Source organism: Pseudophryne corroboree, chromosome 2 (genome assembly GCF_028390025.1).
Source record: "Pseudophryne corroboree isolate aPseCor3 chromosome 2, aPseCor3.hap2, whole genome shotgun sequence".
NCBI classification, from domain to species: domain Eukaryota; kingdom Metazoa; phylum Chordata; class Amphibia; order Anura; family Myobatrachidae; genus Pseudophryne; species Pseudophryne corroboree.
The window spans coordinates 27,605,698-27,633,195 of record NC_086445.1 but is presented as its reverse complement, the minus strand read 5'-3'; the positions used below and the strand labels follow the sequence as shown (position 1 = coordinate 27,633,195).

At 51.1% G+C, this 27,498-nt stretch overlaps 1 protein-coding gene across 1 annotated transcript; it reads left to right on the top strand.

The window, feature by feature from the left end:
* Nucleotides 1-4,325: 4,325 nt before the first annotated feature.
* Nucleotides 4,326-11,702, top strand: LIPT2 (lipoyl(octanoyl) transferase 2). Its single transcript, XM_063950926.1, has 2 exons — nucleotides 4,326-4,918; nucleotides 11,418-11,702. The coding sequence occupies exons 1-2, from the start codon at nucleotides 4,474-4,476 to the stop codon at nucleotides 11,666-11,668; spliced, it is 696 nt and encodes a 231-aa protein (XP_063806996.1). The 5' UTR covers nucleotides 4,326-4,473; the 3' UTR covers nucleotides 11,669-11,702.
* The last annotated feature ends 15,796 nt before the right edge of the window (nucleotides 11,703-27,498 follow it).

Below are 27,498 nucleotides of genomic sequence, written 5' to 3'. Positions count from 1 at the left end.
AGACTTTACCATGGCCCTCATTCCGAGTCGTTCGCTCTGTATTTTTCTTCGCATCGCAGCGTTTTTCTGCTTAGTACGCATGCGCAATGTTCGCACTGCGACTGCGCCAAGTAATTTTGCTATGAAGATAGTATTTTTACTCACGGCTTTTTCTTCGCTCCGGCGATCGTAGTGTGATTGACAGGAAATGGGTGTTACTGGGCGGAAACACGGCGTTTTATGGGCGTGTGGATAAAAACGCTACCCTTTCCGGAAAAAACGCGGGAGTGGCTGGAGAAACGGAGGAGTGTCTGGGCGAACGCTGGGTGTGTTTCTGACGTCAAACCAGGGACGACAAGCACTGAACTGATCGCAGATGCCGAGTAAGTCTGAAGCTACTCAGAAACTGCTACGAGGTGTGTAATCGCAATATTGCGATTACTTCGTTCGCAATTTTAAGATGCTAAGATTCACTCCCAGTAGGCGGCGGCTTAGCGTGAGCAACTCTGCTAAAATCGCCTTGCGAGCGAACAACTCGGAATGACCTCCCATGTCACCTCCAAGTAACATGATGCTTAATCTGCGACTTCAGATTAATTCCTGATCAGCTACGTAGTAATGGAGTGTCCCTGGCGCACTATGGCGGTTATTCAGAGTTGGTCGCAGCTTTTGCTATTTTAGCAAAATCTGCTACCACAAAATTCACATGCTGGGGGCCGCCCAGCATAGGGCAAGGCCGCCCAGCATGTGGCACCGCCCCGCGATCGCATCTGAATTGCCATCGCATCGCAAAAACCTCAAATAGAGGAAGTATGGCTGCGTAGGCAAGGGCACTGCCGCCATGTTTCCGATCGCAGGGAACGCAGGTGACATTATTGGTCGGCCCCCGAAAAAGGTCATGACATGCATTTCCTGCTCTACTCCCACCCAGCACCACCCTCCTGCCCAGGAGTGTGCGTGTATATATAATTGCAGTGATATATAATTATAATGATGTTAAGAATACATATACTAACACCCGGGGTGACCACTGACCGCTCTCCCGAAGCCCCCTCCTCCTCCCCGGACCGCAATTTTAGAGCCCCCTCCTCCTCACCGGCCCACTCACCCGGAGACCCCTCCTCCTTCCCGGACCGCTCTCCTGAAGCCCTCTCATCCTCCTCCCCGGCCCGTTCTTCCGGATTCCCCACCTCCTCCTCCCCAGCACGCTCTCCCGTATTCCCCCTCTCCTCCTGCCCGGCCCGGATTAAACCCCTCCTCCTTCCTGGCCCGCTCTCTCGGAATCCCCCATAATCCACCCTTGCCCGCTCTCCCGAATCTCCCCCCCACCTCCTCCTCCCCTGCCCGCTCTCCCGGATTCCCCCCTCCTCGTCCCTGGCCCCCTCCTCCGCTGCCCGCTCTCCCCCCTCCTCCTCCCCTGCCCGCTCTTCCGGATTCCCCTCCTCCCCAACCCGCTTCCCCCTCCTCCTCCCCAGCTGGCTGTACCAGTGCCCCTCCTCCCCGGCCCGCTCTCCCAGAGCCCACTCCTCCATGGACCGCTCTTCAGGATTCCACCCTCCTCCTCCACGGCCTGCTTCCCCGGAGCCCGCCCCTTCTCCTCCCCGGCCGGCCCTCCCAGAGCCCCCCCTCCTCCTCCTTCCATGCCCGCACCACCGGATTCCCCCCTCCTCCCCTGCCCACTCTCCCAGATTTACCTCCTCCTCCCCGGCCCGCTCTCCCGGATTCCCCTCCTCCTCCTCGGCCCAATCTCCCGGATTCCCCCCTCCTCTCCGGCCCACTCTCCCAGGTTCCCCTCCTCCTCCCAGGCCTGCTCTCCCGGAATACCCTCTTCCTTCCCGGTCCGCTGTCCCGGATTCCCCTCCTCCTCCTCCCCTGCCCGCTCTTCCAGATTCCCCCCTCCTCCTCCTAGCTCTCTCAGAATCCCCCCTACTCCTCCGCCCATGCCCGCTCTCCCGGATTCCCCCCACCCTCCTCCCCGGCCTGCTCTCCCGGATTCCTCCCCACCTCCTCCTCAACTGCCCACTCTCCCGGGATTTCCCCCCTCCTCCTCCCCGGCCCGCTCTCCCGGATTCCCCCCTCCTCCATGGCCCGCTCTCCTGGATTCCCCCCTCCTCCATGGCTCGCTCTCCCAGAGCCCCCTCCTCCCTGCCTGCTCTCCCCCCTCCTCCTCCCCTGCTCCTCCCCTGCCTGCTCTTCCGGATTCCTCTCCTCCCCTGCCTGCCCTCCTGAATTCCACCCCTCCTCATGCATGGCCCACTGTCCTGGAGCCCCCTTCTCCTCCCCGCTCACCCGGAGCTCCCTCCTCCTTCCTGTACCACTCTCCCGGATCCCCCCCCCCCCTCTTCCTCCTTGGCCCGCTCTCCCGGACTCCCCCTCCTCCTCCCCTGCCTGCACCACCGGATTCCCCCCTTCCTCCTCCCCTGTCCGCTCTTCCGGATTTCCCTCCTCCTCCCCGGACCGCTCTCCCGGAGCCCCCTCCTCCCCGACCCGCTCTCCCGGATTCCCCACCTCCTCCTCCCCGGCCCGCTCTCCCGGATTCCCCACCTCCTCCTGCCCGACCTGCTCTCCTGGATTTCCCCCTCCTCCCTGTTCCCCTCTTCCCCTGACCGCTCTCCCCCCTCCTCCTCCCCTGCCCGGTCTCCCGGATTCCCCTCCTCCACCTCCCCGGCCCACTCTCCCGGATTCCCCTCCTCCTCCTCCCCTGCCCGCTCTCCCAGATTACCCCCCTCCTCCTCCATGGCCCGCTCTCTTGGAATCCCCCCTACTCCTCCCTTGCCCGCTCTCCCGAATTCCCCTCCCCACCTCCTCCTCCTCCCCTGCCTGCTCTCCCGGATTCCCCCCTCCTTGTCCCTGGCCCGCTCTCCCATAGCCCCCTCCTCCTCCCCGCTCTTCCGGATTCCCCTCCTCCCCAGCCCGCTCTCCCGGAGCCCCTTCCTCCTCCACGGATCGCTCTTCAGGATTCCACCCTCCTCCTCCACGGCCTGCTTCCTCGGAGCCCGTCCCTCCTCCTCCCCGGCCAACTCTCCCGTATTCCCCTCGCCCTCCTCCCTGGCCGACCCTCCCGAAGCCCCCCCTCCTTTTCCTTCCATGCCCGCACCACCGGATTCCTCCCCTCGTCCTCCCCTGCCCGCTCTCCCGGATTCCCCTTCTCCTCCCCTGCCCGCTCTCCCGGATTCCCCTCCTCCTCCTCGGCCTGATCTCTCGTATTCCCCTCCTCCTCCCAGGCCCGCTCTCCCGGATTCCCCTCTTCCTCCCCAGTCCACTGTCCTGGATTCCCCTCCTCCTCCCCACTCTCCCGGATTTCTCCCCACCTCCTCCTCCTTCCATGCCCACACCACCGGATTCCTCCCCACCTCCTCCTCAACTGCCCACTCTCCCGGATTCCCCCCCTCCTCCTCCCTGGCCCGCTCTCCCGGATTCCCACCTCCTCCATGGCCCGCTCTCCCGGAGCCCCCTCCTCCCTGCCTGCTCTCCCCCCTCCTCCTCCACTGCCTGCTCTGCCGGATTCCCCTCCTCCCCTGCCCGCCCTCCCGGATTCCACCCCTCCTCATGCCCGGCCTCCTCCTCCTCAGCCCGCTGTCCTGGAGCCACCTCCTCCTCCCCGGACTGCTCTCCTGGATTCCCCTCCTCCCAGGCCCGCTCTCCAGGATTCCTCTTCTCCTCCCCAGCCTGCTCTCCCGGAGCCCCCTCCTCCTCCCCGGCATGCTCTTCCGGAGCCGCCTCCTCCTCCCCGGACCGTTCTCCCGGGTTCCCCCCCTCCTCCTCTCCTGCCCGCTCTCCCAGAGCCCCCCTCCTCCTCTCCGGCCCGCTCTCCCAGATTCCCCCTCTCCTCCTCCCCGGCCCACTCTCCCGCAGTCTCCCCTCCTCCCCTGCCAGCACCACCGGATTCCCCCCTCCTCCTCCCCTGCCTGCTTGCTCTCCCGGATTTCCCTCCTCCTCCCCGGCCGCTCTCCCGGATTCCCCTCCTCCTTGACCCGCTCTCACGGATTCCCCTTCTCCTCCCCGGCCCGCTCTTCCGGATTTCCCTCCTCCTACCAAGCCCGCTCTCCCAGATTCCCCCCCCTCCTGCTCCCAGGCCCGCTCTCCCAGATTCCCCCCCTCCTCCTCCCGGGCCCGCTCTCATGGACCCCCCTCCTTCTCCCCTGCCCGCTCTCCCGGATTCCCCTCCCCGGCCGCTCTCCCCGATTCTCCTCCTCCTCCCCGGCCCGCTCTCCCGGATTCCCCCCCTATTCCTCCTCCCAGGCCCGCTCTCCCGGATTCCCCTCCTCCTCCCCCGCCCGCTCTCCAGAATTCCCCCCCTATTCCTCCCCCCCCCTCCTCCTCCCCTGCCCGCTCTCCCGAATCCCCCCCCCTCCCCCTCCTCCCCGGCCGCTCACCCGGATTCCCCTCCTCCTCCTCCGCCAGCTCACCCTCCTCCTCTGCCGCCCGCTCTCCCGGATTCCCCCCTGGCCCGCTCTCCCTCCTCCCCGCTCTAGGCCTCAGTGAGACCGCGGGATGGCGGCGGCCGCGCCTCGGCCTGTGCTGCGTGTGCTCCGGCTGGGGCTGGTACCGTACCCCGAGGCTGTGCGGGCCCAGCAGCGCCTCGTGCGTGAGGTGCGGGAAGCGGGCGGGCCAGGCACGCTGCTGCTGTGCGAGCACCCGGCCGTCTACACGGTGGGGATCCGGCAGGACCGGTACCCGGCGGCGGAGGAGGCCAGGCTCCGGGCCCTGGGGGCGGACTTCCAGCGCACCGACCGCGGCGGCCTCATCACCTTCCACGGGCCCGGCCAGCTGCTGTGCTACCCGGTGTTGGAGCTCGGCCGCCTGCGCCGCACCCTACGCCGCTATGTGTACGGGCTGGAGGCCGCGGCTATAGGCCTGTGCCGGAGCCTGGGGGTGGAGGCGGCTCGGGCGCCGGAGACTGGAGTCTGGGTGCGGGACAGGAAGATCTGCGCCATCGGTGAGGACGGGGGGAGCCTAATGACTTGTACTACAAGTCCCAGCATTGCACACTGCCATAGTAGTACTGCAGCGGGGGAACTACAAGTCCCAGCATCACACACTGCCATGTAGTAACGTACTACACAGCTGAGGAACTAAAAGTCTCAGCATCACACACTGCCATAGTAACGTACTGCAGCGGGGGAACTACAAGTCCCAGCATCGCACACTGTACAGCCTATCTGGCCTACAGGTGGAGAACTACAATCCCCACTGCATCACACACTGTACTAAAATAACATGTACTATAGCTGGGGAACTACAAATCCCAGCATTGCACACTGTATAGTAACATGTACTACAGCTTGGGACTACAAGTCCCAGCATTGCACACTGTATAGGAACATGTACTGCAGCTGGGGAACTACAAGTCCCAGCATCACACACTTTACTATAGTAACGAGTACTGCATCGGGGAAACTACAAGTCCCAGCATCACACACTGCCATAGTAACATGTACTACAGCTGAGGAACTACAAGTCTCAGCATCACACACTGCCATAGTAACGTACTGCAGCGGGGGAACTACAAGTCCCAGCATCACACACTGACATGTAGTAACGTACTACACAGCTGAGGAACTAAAAGTCTCAGCATCACACACTGCCATAGTAACGTACTGCAGCGGGGGAACTACAAGTCCCAGCATCGCACACTGTACAGCCTATCTGGCCTACAGGTGGAGAACTACAATCCCCACTGCATCACACACTGTACTAAAATAACATGTACTATAGCTGGGGAACTACAAATCCCAGCATTGCACACTGTATAGTAACATGTACTACAGCTTGGGACTACAAGTCCCAGCATTGCACACTGTATAGGAACATGTACTGCAGCTGGGGAACTACAAGTCCCAGCATCACACACTTTACTATAGTAACGAGTACTGCATCGGGGAAACTACAAGTCCCAGCATCACACACTGTCATAGTAACATGTACTGCAGCGGGGGAACTACAAGTCCCAGCATCACACACTGCCATAGTAACATGTACTACAGCTGAGGAACTACAAGTCTCAGCATCACACACTGCCATAGTAACGTACTGCAGCGGGGGAACTACAAGTCCCAGCATCACACACTGACATGTAGTAACGTACTACACAGCTGAGGAACTAAAAGTCTCAGCATCACACACTGCCATAGTAACGTACTGCAGCGGGGGAACTACAAGTCCCAGCATCGCACACTGTACAGCCTATCTGGCCTACAGGTGGAGAACTACAATCCCCACTGCATCACACACTGTACTAAAATAACATGTACTATAGCTGGGGAACTACAAATCCCAGCATTGCACACTGTATAGTAACATGTACTACAGCTTGGGACTACAAGTCCCAGCATTGCACACTGTATAGTAACATGTACTGCAGCTGGGGAACTACAAGTCCCAGCATCACACACTTTACTATAGTAACGAGTACTGCATCGGGGAAACTACAAGTCCCAGCATCACACACTGTCATAGTAACATGTACTGCAGCGGGGGAACTACAAGTCCCAGCATCACACACTGCCATAGTAACATGTACTACAGCTGAGGAACTACAAGTCTCAGCATCACACACTGCCATAGTAACATGTACTGCAGCTGGGGAACTACAAGTCTCAGCATCACACACTGCCATAGTAACATGTACTACAGCTGAGGAACTAAAAGTCTCAGCATCACACTCTGCCATAGTAACATGTACTGCAGCTGGGGAACTACAAGTCCCAGCATCACACACTGCCATAGTAACATGTACTGCAGCCGGGGAACTACAAGTCCCAGAATTGCACACTTTACTATACTAACGAGTACTGCATCGGGGGAACTACAAGTCCCAGCATCACACACTGCCATAGTAACATGTACTGCAGCTGGGGAACTACAAGTCCCAGCATCACACACTGCCATAGTAACATGTACTGCAGCCGGGGAACTACAAGTCCCAGCATTGCACACTTTACTATAGTAATGAGTACTGCATCGGGGGAACTACCAGTCCCAGCATCACACACTGCCATAGTAACATGTACTGCAGCTGGGGAACTACAAGTCCCAGCATCACACACTGCCATAGTAACATGTACTGCAGCCGGGGAACTACAAGTCCCAGCATCGCACACTGTATAATATATGTTTCAGCTGGGGAACAACAAGTCCCAGCATCACACACTGTATAATATCATGTACTACAGCTGGGAAACTACAAGTCTGAGCATCACACACTGTACTGCCTACAGCTGAGGAACTACAAGTCCCAGAAAACTGTAGTATGGGGTAAATTCAGGGACCTGACCATTGTGGCAGTGTTACCACACTCCAGATTGCCCCCAGTGCAACAAAACATACCCCCTATCCTGTGCACTCTGGAATGCCAGATCTGTTTGTAACAAACTGGTCCCCACTCATGACCTTTTCATTTCCAACTCCCTACACCTACTAGCCATTACTGAAACTTGGATTACACCCTCTGACACTACTTCTGCTGCTGCTCTCTCTGCTGGGGGCCTCACATTCACACACACACCCCGACCTGGGGGTCGCCATGGGGGTGGTGTTGGGGTCCTTTTACCTTCTAGTTACTCCTACCAACTCCTACCACCAGAACCATCCCTTATATTCTCTACATTTGAGGTCCACGCCATACGCCTCTTCCAACCAGTCCATCTTAGAGTAGCTGTCATTTACCGCCCCCCTGGCACTGCTTCCAAATTCATCGACAACTTTGCTTCCTGGCTTCCTCACTTCCTCTCTTCTGACATTCCCTCCATTATCCTAGGCAATTTCAACATCCCTATTGACATCCCCACACAATCCCCTGCCTCTAAACTCCTTAACCTCACCTCTTCACTTGGTCTCTCCCAGTGGACCTCCTCACCCTCCCATGTGAATGGGAGCTCACTGGATCTGGTCTTCACTCACCGCTGTGATATTTCTGATTTTTCCAACTCCCCATTTCCCCTCTCTGACCACCACCTGCTCTCCTTTAACCTATCTCTCTCGACTTCCCCATCTCTACCTCCTAAGGCTACCATCACTAAGCGTAACATTGAAGCTATTGACACCTCATCCCTGTCCTCCCTGTTTGACTCACTTCTCTCTCCTATTCTCTCTCTCTCATGCCATGAACAAGCCACTTCCACATACAATGCATCCCTTACTTCTGCTCTTGACTCTGTTGCTCCACCAACCACTATTCACCCTCGCAAATTAACACCTCAACCCTGGCACACCAAATGCACCAGATATCTGCAAAAATGCTCACGTACTGCTGAGCGACACTGGAGGAAATCACGCTCTAAGGCAGACTTCCTCCATTTCAAACTTATGCTCTCATCCTTCAGTGCTGCCCTTTCTCTTGCTAAACAGTCATACTTCAAGAACCTCATCTCCTCCCAGTCTTCCAACCCCCGGCGCCTCTTTGCCACTCTCAACTCACTCCTCTGCCCACCTCAACCTCGTCTCCCTTCCTCACTCTCTGCTCTTGACTTTGCCACTTACTTCACATCCAAAATTGACTCCATACGTCAGGACATCACATCACACCAGACCATCAGTAACCAGCTTTCTCCCATCCCTTACCAACCCTCCCCATCCCTCGCACCAACTCTGTCATCTGTCTCCCATGCATCTGGAGAGGAAGTCATGGCCCTCATTCGTTCCTGTCCCCTCCCCACTTGACCCTATCCCCTCCCGCCTCCTCCGCTACCTCTCTTCTTCTGCTTGTTCCCATCTTTCCCACCTTCTCAATCTCTCCCTATCATCAGGCACTGTCCCCTCTGCCTTCAAGCATGCACTCATCTCTCCTATTCTTAAAAAACCTACCCTTGATCCAAACACTCTCTCCTACTACCGACCCATCTCTCTCCCTTTTGCCTCCAAACTCCTTGAGCGTATTGTCTACAACCGCCTTACTTCCTTTCTTTCCTCACACTCACTGCTTGACCCATTCCAATCTGGCTTCCGTCCTCTCCACTCCACTGAAACTGCCCTTACAAAAGTATGCAATGACCTCCATGCTGATAAATCTAAGGGACACTACTCTCTACTTATTCTACTTGATCTCTCTGCTGCTTTTGACACTGTGGACCATCCTCTCCTACTTCAAATCCTTCACTCCATTGGTCTGCGTGACACTGCCCTCTCTTGGCTGTCGTCCTACCTTTCTAACCGTTCATTCTCTGTCTCCTCTCATGACTCCACCTCACCCTCACTTCCACTAAATGTAGGGGTACCCCAAGGTTCTGTCCTTGGTCCTCTTCTCTTCTCTCTCTATACGTCCTCACTGGGTAAGCTCATTAGTTCTTTTGGTTTCCAATATCATCTTTATGCTGATGACACTCAAATCTATCTTTCCTCTCCAGACCTCTCCCCTACTCTCCTCACTCGTATCTCCAACTGTCTCTCTGCTATCTCTTCCTGGATGTCCCAGCGCTTTCTTAAACTTAACATGTCTAACACCGAGCTGATCATCTTCCCTCCCTCCCGCATAACCTCACCTCCTACAATCTCATTATCTATTGATGGCACTACTATCTCCTCTACCCCCCAAGTGCGCTGTCTTGGAGTAATCCTTGACTTCGCCCTCTCCTTCAAACCTCACATTCAGCACCTCTCACAAACCTGCCGTTTTCATCTAAAAAATATTTCCAGGATCAGACCCTTTCTGACCCAGGATGCTACTAAGACTCTTATCCACTCACTGGTCATCTCCAGACTGGACTACTGTAATCTCCTCCTGACTGGCATTCCTGACAAATACCTCTCTCCACTCCAATCTATCCTCAATGCTGCTGCCCGGCTCATCTTCCTCACCAAACGCACTACGTCCACCTCTCCTCTCTTACTAGACTTTCACTGGCTCCCCTTCCCTTTCAGAATCCATTTCAAGCTTCTCACACTTGCTTACAAAGCCCTCACCCACTCCTCTCCCATCTACATCTCTGACCTTATCTCCCTTTACACTCCCACCCGTCCTCTTCGCTCTGCTAATGCACGCCGACTCTCCTGCCTACGGATTACTTCCTCCCACTCCTACCTCCCAAGATTTTTCACGCGCTGCACCACTTCTCTGGAATTCCCTACCTCTCCCCCTCAGACTCTCCACCTCTCTACAAAACTTCAAACGGGCTCTCAAGACCCACTTCTACACCAAACCCAGCCAAATCTCATCCTAAACCTCTGTTCCACGCTCTCTATGTACCCCATCTGTCTCACCCCTGTCTGTCTACCCCTCCCCGTTAGAATGTAAGCTCTCACGAGCAGGGCCCTCTTCCCTCATGTGCTTACCCTGTTCTTACTTTAATAATCTTCAACTGCACCAAATCCAGCAGTCTTCTGCCACCTGATACTTTTTCCAGTGTCATCTGCTGATGTAGCTATGTTTATTTACCCTGTACTTGTCCTATATTGTCGTCAACTGTAAGTTGCTGTTTTCTTGTTTGATTATTTGTTTATGTACTCTGTAATTGGGCGCTGCGGAACCCTTGTGGCGCCATATAAATAAAGGATGATAATAATAATAATAATAATAAAAACAATGTATTTGTTTGTTGGCAGACCTATAGGTGGCGTAGTAACGTGCGATTTCCGGACTACATAAGTGCGGCACAGGCGTGAACTAAATCGCAGACTTGACCCCTGCATGACCCTAAGTGCTTCTGTACATCCCCCCTTATCCCATACAGTGTACAGCCCCAATATCTGATCCCCCCTGTATATTATACAGCCCCCCGTATATTATACACCCTCCTTATCCCATACAGTGTATCAGTATCAGCCCCAATATCTAATCCCTCCTGTATATTATACAGCCCCCCGTATATTATACACCCTCCTTATCCCATACAGTGTATCAGTATCAGCCCCAATATCTAATCCCCCCTGTATATTATACAGCCCCCCGTATATTATACACCCTCCTTATCCCATACAGTGTATCAGTATCAGCCCCAATATCTGATCCCCCCTGTATATTATACAGCCCCCTGTATATTATACACCCTCCTTATCCCATACAGTGTATCAGTATACACATTACACATACTGTATCACTTCTATTACCCTGTAGCACTGACCCTTCCAGCAACTCAACATGTGGTGCCACAATATCTAATCCCCCTGTATATTATACAGCCCCCTGTATACCCCTCCTGTATATTATACAGCAGCACATTCCATCACAACCTCCTCCTCAGTTATGACCATCCCTATTACAGCCATTCAGTAATTATCTGATACTGTGCAATGTGCAGTCTCGCCAATGCATAGTGGGAGCCGGGCCGTGCGTCCCGTGGCAGACGTGGTGAGTGCGGGGGAGGGGGCACTCCTGCAGCGCCGGTCACGCAATCAGTGTAACAGCAGTGTGGTTTGTGGTTGCACATTAGTTATAAAACAGGATTAAATAGATTTGTTTTTTCTGTTAAAGCCTCATGCTCGTCTACGCTCCTTTCTTCCAGGGGTCCACTGCTCCAGACACGTAACGTCCCACGGGCTGGCTCTGAACTGTAACACAGACCTGACTTGGTTTGACCACGTAGTTCCGTGCGGAATCCCGGACAAAGGTGTCACTTCCCTGACGGCAGAATTGGGAAGAGAGGTCACCGTGGAAGAGGTCATCCCACCGTTCCTGGACGCCTTTCAGGAGGAATTTAAATGCACTTTAGATTTCCACGATAAGCAAGGACAGGCAGACGCTGCGTTACAATGATCATTGTATGCAATAAAAATAGGGACTCTACGTATTTATCTGCTGATTTTGTATGTTTGGAGCAGGCTTCAGCGCCGTGAGTGGCTGCCGCACTCGTCTGTATATTAATTGTGACCCACGGATTCAATCTGCCCTCTCTGCGCAGCTTCCCCTGCTGGCCCAAGAATGTTTTCATCTATTGTGCATAAAAAAATGCACAACGGGCCAGTTACGCAGCGTGGACTATTGTGCAGTACACACTATTTTTGTCAGTGGTTCCCAAACTTTCTTATTGCAGTGTCTCAGTGATATTTCCATGACACCCGTAATGCAAAAGTTTCATACTGAGATTCTCTGCAAAAACGATTAAAATCAGGAAATGTGCTTCCCGCCATCCTGAGGCTCTGGCATGTGGTGCGGCACACAGTTGCGCTTTTGTCTGCGGCCACCAGCTCTGGTTTTGCTCATCACATTGAGCAGAATAGTAAGAAGGAACGGCGTGGCAGAGAGGGAGAAGACATGGTGCTAGCAGACAGTTGTTTGTGGGAGCAGAGAGAGAAAAAAAGGGGGCAGAGAGATGGGGATGTTCAGCCCAGCCTATACTGTATATCGTTAGATTTGAGACTGGACCAGCTGCCGGCGGTACTACTGCAAGTATCCTTGGTGCATGACCGCTCACAGTTTGGGAACCATTGATATAAGGCGCTCTGGCTTTCTACCATGTTTCTGCAGTGTTTCGCCACTTGGCGTGCTGTTCCGTTACTGTACATGGTGAGAATTTGTGCGCAGAATAACCCTTCTCTTACGTCTTAGAGGATGCCGGGGTCCACATTAGTACCATGGGGTATAGACGGGTCCACTAGGAGCCACTGGCACCTTAAGAGTTTGAGAGTGTGGGCTGGCTCCTCCCTCTATGCCGCTCCTACCAGACTCAGTTTAGAAAATGTGCCCGGAGGAGCCGGTCACAGCTTGGGGAGCTCTCCAGAGTTTCTCTAGTAAAAGTCTTTTTAGAGTTTATTATTTTACAGGTAGGCTGCTGGCAACAGCCTCCCTGCTTCGAGGGACTAAGGGGGGAGTAGTGTCCGCCCTGAGGGGTCTGAGCCACTATCTCTGCTGACAGGACACTGAGCTCCTGAGGGGATCGAACGTTCGCCGCCACAGGGGATCGCTCACCCCAGCAGAGTGCCGCCACCCCCTTACAGAGCCAGAAGACTTCAGTGGCGAGTTAGTCACCGACCCCCCTGGCGGGCGGGGAGCCGGTGTGAAGGTGGCGGCAACAGGGTAGGGAGCGCACTGGGGCTCAGCGGTACATAATGCGGCGCTGTGAGGGTCGCCCTGAGCCAGCGCCTACACCCTACACCGTCCAGCAAGCCTGTCAGGGTCCCAGGATCGCTGCCAGCACAATTCCTCAGGCCAGTATAAACTACAGGAGAGCGGGAAGCAGCACCATGAAAGGGGGCGGAGCTTCTCCACAGAGCTGACCCAGCAGCGTTCAGCGCCATCTTCCTGCCTGCAGAAGCGCTGACGGAGAGCTGTCCCTCCAAGTCAACTCCAGCTATCTTGTACGGTACCAGGGGGTTGTAGAAGGGAGGGGGAGGCTGTGTAAAGTCTGTGTAGTCTATTAGGTATACAGACAGCGCTGGTAGTTTCATTAGTGCTACCTTAAAAAGCGCTGTGTGCGGGTTGGCTCCAATCTCTGTGGCATACTTGGGGGGAAACTGTGTCTGACATTTCCCTGTGTGTATGGATGTTTGCTATCTCACATAGCCATGTCTAGGAACTCTGTGTCATATGCTGCAGAAGATGTTTCCTCTCAGGAGGTATCCATTCCATGTACACAGGATTGTAATGCTTTGTCTCAGATCCCTATTGTTGAAGCTAATACTGAGACTGAAACTCCGGTGTTGAAGAAGTCTATGGCCGTTGGTTCAGGCTCTGTCCCTATTCCTGCAAAATCCTCTAGCCTGTTCCCACAGAAACGTGCACTTGCCCAAATGCTGAGGGGGGCGGCATCCCTTGCAAAGGAGGTGCAGCTCATGATTGAGGCCATTAGAGATGTTTAAACATTAATGACACACCACCTGAGCAGGTTGAGGAGGCTTCACTGATAATAAGAAAGCACCGCTAACCTTTCCTGCGTCTAAAGATTTTAAACGCTATATTTGAAAAATCCTGGGAAAACCCGGAGAAAAAAATCCAGATCCCAAAAGGAGTTCTGGTTGCTTTTCCCTTCCCTGAGGAAGATAGGAAAAAATGGGAAAACCCACCAATTTATGCCACATCTGTCTCCAGACTGTCTAAAAAGGTGGTTTTACCTGTCCCCGGTTCTACCGCGTTGAAAGAACCGGCTGATTGTCAGATTAACACTACGCTCAAATCCATATACACTGCTTCAGGAGTGGCCTTAAGGCCCACTATTGCCTGTGCATGGATTTCTAAAGCCATAGTAAAGTGGTCCAGCGCATTACTAGAGGACTTGGATGCAATGGATAGACGTGACATTGAATTGTTTTTATGTAACATACAGGATTCTGCGGGGTTCATGGTGGAATCCATGAAAGACCTGGGTACGCTGACTGTACGGATATCCTCCATGTCTGTATCATCTCGCAGGGGGCTCTGGCTACGCCAATGGTCTGCTGACGCGGAATCCAGGAGAAGAGTGGAGAAACTACTCTACACAGGTCAGGCTCTATTTGGGGAAGTGTTGGATGCGTGGATTTCCACGGCAACTGCGGGTAAGTCACCTTTCCTTCCCTCTGCTACTCCTTCTACGAAGAAACAGTTTCTTCAGCTGTGCAGCAGTCCTTTCGGACCGCTAAGACAAAAAAGCCCAAGCCTTCTACCACTTTCTTTAGAGGTGGCCGGGCAAAATCCAAAAAACCTGCACCTGCAGGCTCCCAGGACCAGAGACCTGCTTCTGGTTCCTCAAAATCCTCAGCATGACGGTGGACCTCAAAGCCCAGAGGACGGGCTGGTGGGTTCGAGACTCCGATGTTTCAGCCACGTCTGGGTGTCATCCAGCCCCGATCCCTGGGTACAGGATATTGTGTCCCTGGTGTACAGACTGGAGTTTTAAGAACTCCTGCCTCACCGATTCTTCAAATCAGGCTTGCCAGCTTTGCTGACACAGGAAGCCATCCTAAAATTGGGAAAATCACAGGTCATTGTCCCAGTTCCACCTTATATGCAAAACAACGGTTATTATTCAAACCTTTTCGTGGTACCGAAACTGGATGGTTCGGTCAGACCAATTTTGAACTTGAAATCGTTGAACCCTTACCTGAGGGTGTTTAAATTCAAAATGGAGTCTCTCAGAGTAGTAATTTCATGTCTGGAGGAGGGAGAGTTTCTGGTATCCCTGGATATCAAGGATGCGTACCTCCACATTCCGATTTGGCCACCTCACCAGACTTATCTCAGATTTGCACTGTTGGACAGTCACTATCAATTCCAGGCACTACCATTCGGCATCTCCACAGCACTGAGGGTGTTCACCAAGGTGATGGCAGAGATGATGGTTCTCCTCCGCAAATAGGGGGTGAACATAATCCCATATCTGAACGATCTGCTGATAAAGGCAGCGTCCAGGGAGAGGTTGTTGCAGTCCATTGTTCTCACAACTCATCTGCTCAGGGAACACGGTAAGATCCTGATTTTTCCAAAATCACATTTGGAACCGACCAGGAGGTTGTGTTTTTTGGAAATGATCCTTGACGCAGAAGTGCAGAGGGTGTATCTTCCGGGGGAAAAAGCGTTGGTGATACAGAATACGTCTGTCGCCAAAAGCCAGGATTTCACTCCTGGTGGCTACGACTACCTCACCTTCTGGAGGGCCTCAGGTTCGGGATTCAGGACTGGATCCTTCTAACCACGGATGCAAGTCTCCGGGGCTGGGGCGCAGTCACTCAGGGGGAAACCTTCCAAGGAAGGTGGTCAAGCCTGGAATCCAGCCTACCAATAAACATTCTGGAACTAAGAGCCGTCTACAACAGTCTTCTCCAAGCGGCCCATCTTCTGTGAGATCGAGCCATTCAAGTGCAGTTGGACAATGTAATGACAGTGGCTTACATAAACCGACAGGGCGGAATGAAGAGCAGAGCTGCAATGTCGGAGGTAACAAGAATAATCCTCTGGGCAGAAAAACGCGTTGGCGCTGTCAGCAATCTTCATTCCGGGAGTAGACAATTGGGAAGCGGACTTCCTCAGCAGACACAATCTCCATCCAGAAGAGTGGGGACTCCATCCGGAGGTGTTCACGGAGGTAACAGATCTTTGGGGTGTACCTCAAATAGACATGATGGCCTCTCGTCTCATCAACAAGAAGCTTTGGCGAAATTGTTCCAGGTTGAGGGACCTGCAAGCCGTGGCGGTGGACGCCCTAGTGACTCCGTGGAAGTTCCAGTCGATGTACTTGTTTCCTCCACTTCCACTCATTCCAAGAGTTCTAAAACTCATAAGGAGAACAAGAGTTCAGACGATCCTCATTGCTCCGGACTGGCCAAGAGGGGCTTGGTACGCGGATCTTATGGATCTACTGCTAGAAGAGCCAAGGCACTCTTCCTCTTTGGGAGGACCTGCTGCAGCAGGGGCCGTTCACTTATCAAGACTTACTGCGGCTACGTTTGACAGCATGGAGGTTGAACGCCAGATATTAGCTTGGAAAGGCATTCTGAACAAGGTTATTCCTACCCTGATACAGGCTAGGAAAGGAGTAACGTCTAAACATTACCATCGTATTTGAAAAAAATATGTATCTTGTTGTGAGTCCAAGAAGTTTCCTACGGTGGAGTTTCAACTGTGACGGTTTCTCCTCTTCCTTCAAGCAGGTGCGGATATGGGCCTGAGGTTGGGATCCGTAAAAGGTCCAGATTTCGGCCCTATCCATTTTCTTCCAGAAACAGTTGGCTTCCCTCCCGGAGGGTCAGACCTTTTGGAAAGGGGTTCTGCACATCCAGCCTCCCTTTGTGCCCCCTATGGCACCATGGGATCTTAACGTGGTGCTGCAGTTCCTCCAATCTAATTGGTTCGAGCCTCTACAGGAGGTTGAGGTCAAGTTTCTCACATGGAAGGCTATCACTTTGTTGGCCTTAGCTTCTGCTAGACGTGTGTCGGAGCTGGGGGCTTTGTCTTGTAAGAGCCCCTACTTGATCTTCCATGAAGATAGAGCTGAGCTCCGGACACGTCAGCAGTTCCGAAGGTGTGTCGGCATTCATATCAACCAACCTATTGTGGTGCCAGTTGCTACTGACTCGTCAATTTCATCAAAGTCCTTGGATGTTGTAAGGGCTCTGAAAATCTATGTGAAGAGGACTACTCGTCACAGAAAATCGGACTCTGTTTGTCCTGTATGATCCCAAGAAACTTGGGTGTCCTGCTTCTAAGCAGACGATCTCTCGCTGGATCAGGTTCACTATTCAGCATGCGTATTCTACGGCAGGATTGCCATGTCCTACATCTGATAAGGCCCACCCTACTCGTAAGGTGGGTTCTTCCTGGGCGGCTGCCCGGGGTGTCTCAGCTTTACAGCTTTGCCGCGTGGCTACTTGGTCGAACACGTTTGCAAAGTTCTACAAGTTCGATACTTTGGCCGCTGAGGACCTGATGTTTGGTCAGTCAGTTCTGCTGGATCCTCCGCGCTCTCCCTCCCGTTCTGGGAGCTTCGGTATATCCCCATGGTACTAATGTGAACCCCGGCATCCTCTAGGACGTAAGAAAAAATAGGAATTTAATTACCTACCGGTAAATCCTTTTCTCGTAGCCCGTAGAGGATGCTTTGTTCAGTACTGCTTAGTTCTTGGTTTAGTACTGTTTTGTTATTTGATTAAGTAATCTTGTTCAGCTGTTGCTGATGTTTTAAGCTAGTTAGCTTGGGTTGCCTTGTGTGTGAGCTGGTGTGAATCTCGCCACTATCTGTGTAAAATCCTTCTCTCGAAGTTGTCCATCTCCTCAGGCACAGTTCCTATACTAAGTCTGGTAGGAGGGGCATAGAGGGAAGAGCCAGCCCGCACTCTCAAACTCTTAAATTGCCAGTGGCTCCTAGTGGACCCGTCTATACCCCATGGTACTAATGTGGACCCCAGCATACTCTACAGACTACGAGAAAAGGATTTACCGGTAGGTAATTAAAATCCTATTTTTCTTGTACATGTTGTACTTTTCCCGGTAATCCTTCAGCCGGATCTCACAAGCCGCCCCCATTCAATTAAAAAAGTGCTATTTTCTGACAAAGGCTGCTTTCCCTCCGGATCAGGGTCTGCATGTGAGTGAGCGCTAACCTCAGCGTTGGTGAAATTGCAGCGCAGGAAGGTAGTCCGTGCAAGTGTTTTGACGTTACACTTCTTCCATTTGGGGGAATGATATACGGTGACCAGATGGTTATCGGCTGAGGATCATCTTTCCTGTCCCGATCGCTATCCAAAAGTACACTGAGCCGAGTCCACTTCACATCCATAACACAAGATAGGAAAACCCCGCATCAGCCACTCATCCCTGGGCTCTGCTTGTGAGTGACCTCTCCTAAGTGCAGGTCACAGGCTGCTATAATATAGAGGCAACCAGGGGAACGGCATGGGGAGTACATTCTACGCTGCTACAATATACTACAAATCCCAGCATCATTCCCTGCCAGCCAAATACGTTCTGTGTGCCATTTGCCAGTCATATGACTAAAACGCAGCCATTTATTTCCTGACATTGAGACGTATTTTTGTAATTACCGTTACTAGCTGGGTGTAGCGTTGGAAAAGTTACGCTAGGCCAGTGTTTCCCAACCTCGTTCCTCATGGCACACTAACAGTCCAGGTTTTCGTGATATCCATGCTTGAGCACAGATGATTAAATCAATATAACTAAGGTGCTTATTACGTCACCTGTGCTCAAGTATATCTAGCCTTAAAACCTGGACTGTTAGTGTGCCTTGAGGACTTTGCTAGACAATAAATGTTCTCTCTCTGAAACTTTTCACCTGTTTAGTTCCCCATTGATAATGATCTTAAAAACCTGCATCAAATCTACTACACTCTTGCAGAAACCTGAAGAAAATGTAATCTGGGATCTCAGATCGGTCAGTGAAACGAGAATGCAGTCATCTGAGCTGCTGTGACATCACTAGCCCCGGCCTTGTGTATGAACCAACCACTTAATTGCATACGTTGAATATCTTTAAAGCAAGGTTGCCAAGCTATCAGTCACTGTGTGTACACTTGGGCAGATAAGTTCCTCCCTCTGTAAATGACAACTTCCTGTTGGGCCTATTTATAATTACATATATGCGGGATATTCCCTGCAAACAGTCATTTTTAGGGGCTACCCACAAATATTTAGTATCCCCAAGATATACTACAGGGGTCCCTGCATTTCCGACAGCATTTACGCTGCCGGATTTACCAAGCATCTCGATAGGATAATGCCATCTCCAGACGGCGTTACTCTAGTAGCCTAAGGGCCACTAATTCACCTTTTATTGTTTATTTTCACTTCACGTTTGTCAAATGGAAATATTAAGGAATATCAAGGATTAAATGTATTAAAATGTTCTTGTTATGTGACTTTACCCATTGAGAAAAATCTGCAAGTTCGGGGCTACCATAAGCATGTCCAGTGGTGGATTCAGGGGTGGGGAGAGCAGGGCGATCACCCCCTTCCCCCTTGTAATACTTCCCTCTTGACTACAACAGTCGGCTCTAGCAGCACATCAGCGCCGGCAGAGCACTTAGGTTGACACATAAAAATGTCAACTTTAAAAAAAATATATATATTTTTTTAAACTTTTTCATACTTTACGATCCACGTGGACTACGATTGGGAATAGTAACCTGTGCTGAGCGCAGCGGTAGAGAGGCACCTTGTCCGAAGGATGGTGAGCGGACACAGCGCACTAATTGGGGTTCCTGGTCACTTTACGGAGAAAACGACACCCAAAAATATTAAAAAAACTCATGTCGACCTATTTCATGTGTCAACCTAGTCGCTGTCGACCAATAGTGGTCGAGCTAATGACTCTCGACCGTATGATCCACACCCGCAGAGACTGTTGTGTGCAGGGCTGGGGAGGGAGGCTGCTGTACCTGGGTGATTAATTATCTATGGACGTTATACAGGTACCGTGAGTATAAGAATCTTTTCACCTACAACTGGGATCTCGTATCAACCTGCAAATCAGATCTGAATTCTGCACTTTGCAAACGTCATTTGTTCACTTTTAGGAGGTGAAACGGAAGAGTCAACAGTGAAATGTTTGTGCCACGTCTATGACATCCTGTTTCCCTTCCTGAGAGGTCACACATGGAGGGGGAGATGCATGCGAGACACGCGCAGCCTGGACTGTTGTGTCTGTTCTAAAAATGGCCAATCCAGCCGCACAGGTAGGATAAAGGAAGGACTCCGCTCCCATAATAAACTACTTGCAGGAACAGAGCCACAGGTGTTCAGAAAGTGAATTATATACTGTACAGTCACAGGCATACATCACTGTGACAAGCTATAGGTAGCACATTAGTAATTACACTTTGTCCTTGGTTTTTTTCTTCGGGTTATTATTAATGATTGCAAATTATCCACATTGTTATGTGACTACCATGGCAACCACAGTCACATGGCACATGTAGTGAGCAGAGAGACTTTGCACACCCTCTGAGCTTTGATAGCACTGTACAGTCCTCTGCCATTACATATAACTTAATGCATGCTTAGGTGCTATATACATGTTGAGTATCCCTTATTCAAAATTCAAAATCCCACATTTTTTGGGTAAATACTTTTTAGCTGGGATTGCTGCTTTAAGAGAACTCATCTGCATTCATGCTCAGAACTGCACTGAAGTCCCTGCCAGGTATATTGGAACAGTGACAACTTTTTCAGTATTTTTAATTTCCTTCTTGTCTTGCAGTTATACAATGTCCTAGTAAGGGAGCGTGTGACAAGTGCGTGACTAGTAAATGCAGTACTCAGGTCTAAGGAGGGTTTGTTGATTCGCTAAGGGATTGTTGCCAGTGTTTTACCTCTTTCACAAGGGGGTCACCCAGGCTGCGCTGACCTTGTATCTACGAGCTTTTCCCGAAGCAGGCGTCTTTATCACGCGTTATAGTGTGAATGGTGGAGAGCGTCACCAAAATCACCAGCAGACAATCTGGCGGTACATCACGATGGCGCTGCTTATAATCCGATCCAAACACAAGGAGTGAATGAGCCCCTACGGTGTGCGTGCTTTCACCAGCCAATTAGGGTCTGATAATAAAATATAGTAATTAAATAAAGATATGACCTCCTCAACCACACTGACCTAATCACTGACTTACTGCCCTACCTATTCTAGGTGGGGTCTATTCCCTGTTGGGGGAAGGGGGGGGGGGGGGGAGTATGGGGGAAGAGGTGCAAAATATGGTTGTAGGTAGTATCACTTCCTCTCGTCAGTGAGAGACTTCTCTATTCAATTATTAAAACGCCACTTGTATTAATGTTCGTCAGTATAAAGGACAATAGCTATTATAATGAAATGATAAGGGGAGAGGAAGTGAATGATATAACACAGCCCTGCAATCAGTACGTTCATATATTCAAACATGACAATACCTTAATAGGTATTTAAATGATAAAGAATCCCCATTAATATCCTTCTTTATTGAATATCGCAACAGATCATACGTTTATTACCCACCTTTATTTAGTTTTCTACTTTTCATAAAGTACTCTGACATGTTGCTTTATAAAAGATGAAATGCGTAAAATATACTGTTGTGCAATTGCACCCATTTATACTGGTGAGCAAGTCCTATGGTCTAGTCTTCCTGAATGTTCCGGATACTCAGAAATTTTAGGGGGTTACCCGTCTCTCCTGGAAGTGCGGACCAGCCTCCCGGATCCCAGTCTCTTCCCTAGTAAAGCTGGCAGTCTGGGAAGCATGTAGGCTGTAGGATGTAATTCTCTTCTGCTGGTCCATTGCAGTGCGCTAGGGGAATTTGTTTTTTTCTTGTGTCTAGATTAACCCCTTTCTTACATGCGCCTGTGTTGGGCCAATACATTGATTGAGCAACTACCATTCTGTGTATCATCCTGGCCACACGCCTGATGCTGCAAGTTTCGATGTTGCGCAGTGGCCAGCGGGACTACCATCCCTGCACCCAACACTTTTACCTCCCATCTGTGATCTTATGGAAGGGAGAATTTAAAGGGACGAAGCATGTGACATTAAGGGATAAGCTGTAGGCAGAAAACCTGCCCGGTCTGATGGGAGGATTGGGATATATATTGCTAATTGTATTGCATTTTGCTCCCAAATGCAAAGACAGGGTTTCATGTGAGAGACCTGAGAACAGATACATGAGGTACATGGATGTAGGAGGCATCTTTACTTTCTCTCCAGCAAAATACTTTTCATTTTTTCAGACAAGGTGGAGAACCAGGGGCATTTTGCACCTATTAGTTTCAGGATATGTAATTTATGGGAGGCCAGTGGGTCGGATATTGAAGCGATGCTTTCCCTCTGTCCCACGTGTGTGGTTTCAGTTGTGCGCCTGTAACACAAGGAGCAGACGTATTATCCTGGGGCAGTTCCGGAAATTGGGTGTGCACCATGTACCCGGCAGACAAATAGGTGCTCACCCGCAAATAGAGAGGCACTGCTCTACACTTCTGCCATCCATGAAGAAGAGCCATTAATGTCAAAACCATCAACCATAGGTGGCAAGCCATCAAGAGTTACCAGCCATTGACAACCATCCCTACGGAGCCCAAGAAGGAGTGAAGTGCGCACCGGTGGAGGTTGCACTACAGGTCACAGGGAGAAGCAGAAGATGAATTTCTGTAAGAAATTACACGCAGGAACAGACTTCCTTTTGCCACTGAACAATTTACGAAGACACGGAAATCAATAAAGTTTTAAAGCTTTCAAGCTGGCGCTCCCTGTGCCTCATTGCTGATTGTTGCACCGGTGTTTACCCTGCGGCCCGTAACGTATAAAGTAATGTTCCAACCTGTGATTCTCGCACAAACATTGTGGTGGAACCTCATCATCGTCATCTTCAAAAGTCCTCAAATATTGCTCAGTTCCAGTCTGGCTTTACTTGTTACCCTCCTGCCCTGTCCATTAGGAGACACATTGGACTCTCTTTTCCCAAAGGATCCAGTGGCAACTGCTAGAAGCAGTGAGAGTTTACACACTCTTAAGTTCTTACCGGTACTGTCTGTCCACATGAACCCACTAGAGCAAGCGTCGGTACTGATGTCTGCACCACACATGACATGGGTAACTGGCTGCGCAGGAATCTGTCCCGTTATACTCTCCGGGTGTCTGTTATTTTTATTCCACAGACCCCCGGGGTCTCCCCAACAGGAAGTGGATAACGAGATCGAAGGACGGGTGGGTGGAGCTTATTTCATCAATTTTAAGCGCGTCACCTCAATATCTAGACTTTTGCAGGATGATTGGACACAAGCTGGGATTCACTTTATAGTTGTTGGGTTACTCAATTTAGTTAATTACATTTGTCTGAACCCGTTCTGTAGGGAGATCATAAATCATTGTTGGCCCAAATTGAGCCTGCTTTTGGGTAACTGATCTTTGTAATCTCTGGGAGGCCGCAAAGTCTACTCTCTACTCAGATCCTGTGTCTTTTACCCAAACAAATCGTATTGGGGACCCCCAAAAAAGTGAAATCTTCTTCTGGATGCTGGGCAGGATTTTGGCATGTCACATATCTCATTAAAACGCCAAAGCATCGCTGCCTGCCCCTCTGGCACCCATTAGGCCGCAGGGGTGGGGAACCTTTGGCGCTCCAGCTGTTGTTGAACTACACATACCAGCATGCCTTGTTACACTTTTGCTATGCTAAAACTGTTGCAGGGTATGCTGGGATGTGTAGTTCAATAACACCTGGAGCGCCGAAGGTTCCCCATCCCCGCATTAGGGAGTCACTATAGTGGGTCCATTGGCCAAAGTTAGATCATAGATCACTTCAGTGGGAATTATTTTGTACATGGCAAATGCTAAAACCATTTGGGTTAAACAATGTAATTTGCCTTGGCCATGGTGGGAATCAAACCTATGACCCCAGTGCTGTGAGGCAGTAATGCTAACCATTACCTCATCCGTGCTGTAGTTGTTTCATTAACAGGGCCGGTCCTAGCCCTTGTGGTGCCCCGGGCGAAAATAGGGGCGTGGCTTCATAAAGGGGCATGGTCAGTTATGCCCCCTGTAGAGGTGTGCCCCGTTTGTGCCCCCAGTGGTATTGCCCCCAGTACAGTTGTGCCCCCGTTTGTGCCCCCTAGTTGCGCCGCTTGCAAAAACATAAATAAATAAAAAAACTTAAAAAAAAAAAAATAATACTCACCATCCCCGCTCCTGATTCCCGACCGCTGCTGCCTGCTGCCCTCTGTCTCCGTCTCCGGCCGCCGGCGCCGCTCCTCTGATCTATGGGAGAGACGTCATGACGTCTCTCCCATAGCACCATATAGACACTAGAGGTCAATCATGATCCCCTAGTGTCTATGTGCTGCTTCACAATGCTGTGCGGTGCGCGATGACTTCATCGCGCACTGCACAGCAGTGACAGCCAGCACCGGGGGGCGCCACCAGTAGTGGATCTTGCCACGGCGGGGGTGCCCTCCGGATGGCCGCGGCGCCCTCCAGAAGACGCCGCCCCGTGCAAAAATCCCGTGTGCCCGGAGCAAGATCCGCTACTGCTCAATAACAATAACATTTGTGTTAGTGACACTTTCACCAATTAAAGAATCATCAAATCTCCAAACTGTTGTTTGTTTTTTTCAGAGATTGCTGAGGTAAAATACACCGATCAGCGTTGCCGTGACTTAAGCTTGGTACACACTAGTGGACGATGTGCCCGATTCTGACACATTGTTCACGATATCGTCTACTGTGTATGCACTATGTCGCCGATGATGTGCGTTCCCGTGTGTCGTCACCGACATCGCCTGTTGGACGTGCATGCAGGTCAGTACAGCAATATCGCCAGTGAGGGCCATGCTCCCAAATGCAGCATGGCCCTGGCCTCTCTCGTCGTTTGTCTGCTGCCGGCATCAGCAGGTGTGTATCCCGGGTCCTGTCGCCATCGATATCGCTGTGTACACACATCGTCTGGCGTGTACCCAGCATTACTGTGATACCACAGGTCCTGCCCATGCGTGTAACAAAGCTGTTCCGCAGATCATATTTCTGCAACAAGTTTGCCAGGCTGTCAGTCATTCTCTGCTGTGGTAGAGAGACACCTCGTCACCTCCCTCCTAAATATTCCCCATGGGCTCAGTATGATTTCCCGACGGTCAGAATACCGACAGTGGCATACTGGTCATCAGAATCCCGACAGCCCCCTGTAAAGTACCCTAAACCTCCCCTGCCCCCTACCCTAACTCTAACCCCCTAGGCCCCCCCCCCCAGCAGCAGGACACCTGTGCGTCCCGTTGGAAGGACGTTTGGTATTCCAGCTGTTGGTATTTTGACGCCGGTATTCCAAGCGACGTCGGTATCTAGACGTTGGGCTTGTGGTGTCCTACGGGATCCCGCCGTCGGTATATTGACCACTGGGATCCCGTCCTTCGGGAACTAAACTGCATCCTCTCCCAATAGCTCATGTATATTATTCAGCTAATATATATAATTGGCTCTTTGGGCTTAATGATGGAGACTTTGTAGAAGTTACAGAGTATCGGGAAAGGTTGTTTTTGCACAGTTGGATGAACTGCAACATATTGTAGTGTAAATAAAATAAAATAAAAAAATAATATATATATATATATATATATATATATAATAGTATTTCTAATTGCGAGTCCGCTGATGCATTTCATAAGCACTCACTGAGCCTACCACTCCCACATACAGTGTTTCATCACCTGTTCAGAGACCAGAATTTCCTCTGAACCAGATAAGCTGTAAGATGCGCTCTTTGTAAGACGTGTTCCCTTTCCTCCGCAGTGAGACACGGTGTCTCCGGAGAAATAAGTAATACTTTCCTTTATCCCACATGTGGTATTTATGTAGAAAGAGGCAGACATGCTGCAGGGCAGCGGTAATCCTTCTGGTATGTTGCAGGCGGGGGATCTGTGTGCCGTTTGCTGCAGTTAGGTAACAGGCCAGAGGGAGAATGCAGTGGATCAGATGTATCTTCTATCCTGCTGTGACACAGACTCTTCTCTATTGGCTGCTTGCAGACGATTCTACGTGTGAAGGAAATAGAGGGTAGGTAACAAGGAACAAGCGTCGGCGAAACGCGTGTCTTTCCAGTTATGGTGCCAAACTGACCTCTTTACCGGTACCCTCATAGATCCCCACTGGCTCTACTGTACTGTTATATCAGAACAACCATCTGGTTAGTTTGTCCTGAGAGCAGATATAGGTACACATATAGATTTTTATTTTCATATCCTTTTATAACATATAGCTAACAAAGGTTACATTTTAGAAAGCGTGTACCATCCAGTGAGCGCCTTTGTATCTGTTGCATCGGAACAGCTGTCACATGTGTATGATAGTAAGACACTTATTTCCAGTAGAGAATGCATCTGATTTACTCACTTCTGGGAAAGTTATCTCCATTTAATTTCTCAATGACTCACTGCAGTTGTGATTTTTCATTAATTACCATAAAGTACTAAATAGAGAAATGGAGAAGTGTAATATCTTACCGTGGTCACAATTCCGGTCACCTACAGCTTTCGTAGTGACTAAGGGGGTCATTCCGTGTTGATCGCTAGCTGAAAATGTTCGCTGCGCAGTGATGATGCAAAAAAACGCCACTTCTGCGCATGCGCATGCGGCGCGATGTACTTTCACAACGGCCGATGGTTTTTTACACAAGATCTAGCGAAGCTTTTCAGTCGCACTGCTGGCCGCTGAGTGATTGACAGGAAGTGGGCGTTTCTGGGTGTCAACTGACCATTTTCAGGGAGTGTTCGGAAAAACGCAGGCGTGCCAGGAAAAACGCAGGCGTGGCTGGGTGAACGCAGGGCGTGTTTGTGACGTCAAATCCGGAACTGAATAGTCTGAAGTGATCGCAAGCGCTGACTAGGTCTGAAGCTACTCTGAAACTACACAAAATTATTTTGTAGCCGCTCTGCGATCCTTTCGTTCACACTTCTGCTCAGCTAAGATACACTCCCAGTGGGAGGCGGCATAGCGTTTGCACGACTGCTAAAAACTGCTACCGAGCGAACAACTCGGAATGACCCCCTATATTCTATATCATCATACGCACCTGTGCGACCACACCGCGTCCCCAGCCATCAGGCCACAAGAGAAGCCACCATCACTAGTAGTGGCACTTACACCTACTGTACCCCATGGTGGGTGCAGAAGATGAGAAAGGGGGGAGTGCAATCCATACGAATGGGGTACAAGTCGGGGGTACACGCCCATGGGAGTCTTCTCCTATGTGTAATGCCTACACAGCCGTTGGCGGTAAGCGACTGAGATAAGAATCATAATCGCTGGCAACTGCTCTAAAGCTGGGTACGCACTGAGTGATATGTCGGCCGTTCTACTGAACAGCCGACATATCAAAGCCTGTCGGCATGTCTGGCACTGTGTGCGGGCGGTAAGCCGACCGCCCATTGTCACAGTGGCCACCCACTAACAGCGTAGTCCAAAATCGTCTTTGCATTTTATTATTTGTTGGCATATGGTGACTTTAAAAATAATAAGAAAATTTTTTTGGTTAGAGGTGTAGTTAATTTGGCGAAGGACAGGATCCCGGCGGTCGAAATACCAATACCTGAATCCCAAAGGATGCCATAAGAACGGCGTCTAAATCCCAACGGACAGGATGCCGGCGTCAAAATACTGACGCCCAGAATCCCAATCGTTCAGTGGGACGCTGCGTCCTGCCGCGGGGGTGGGG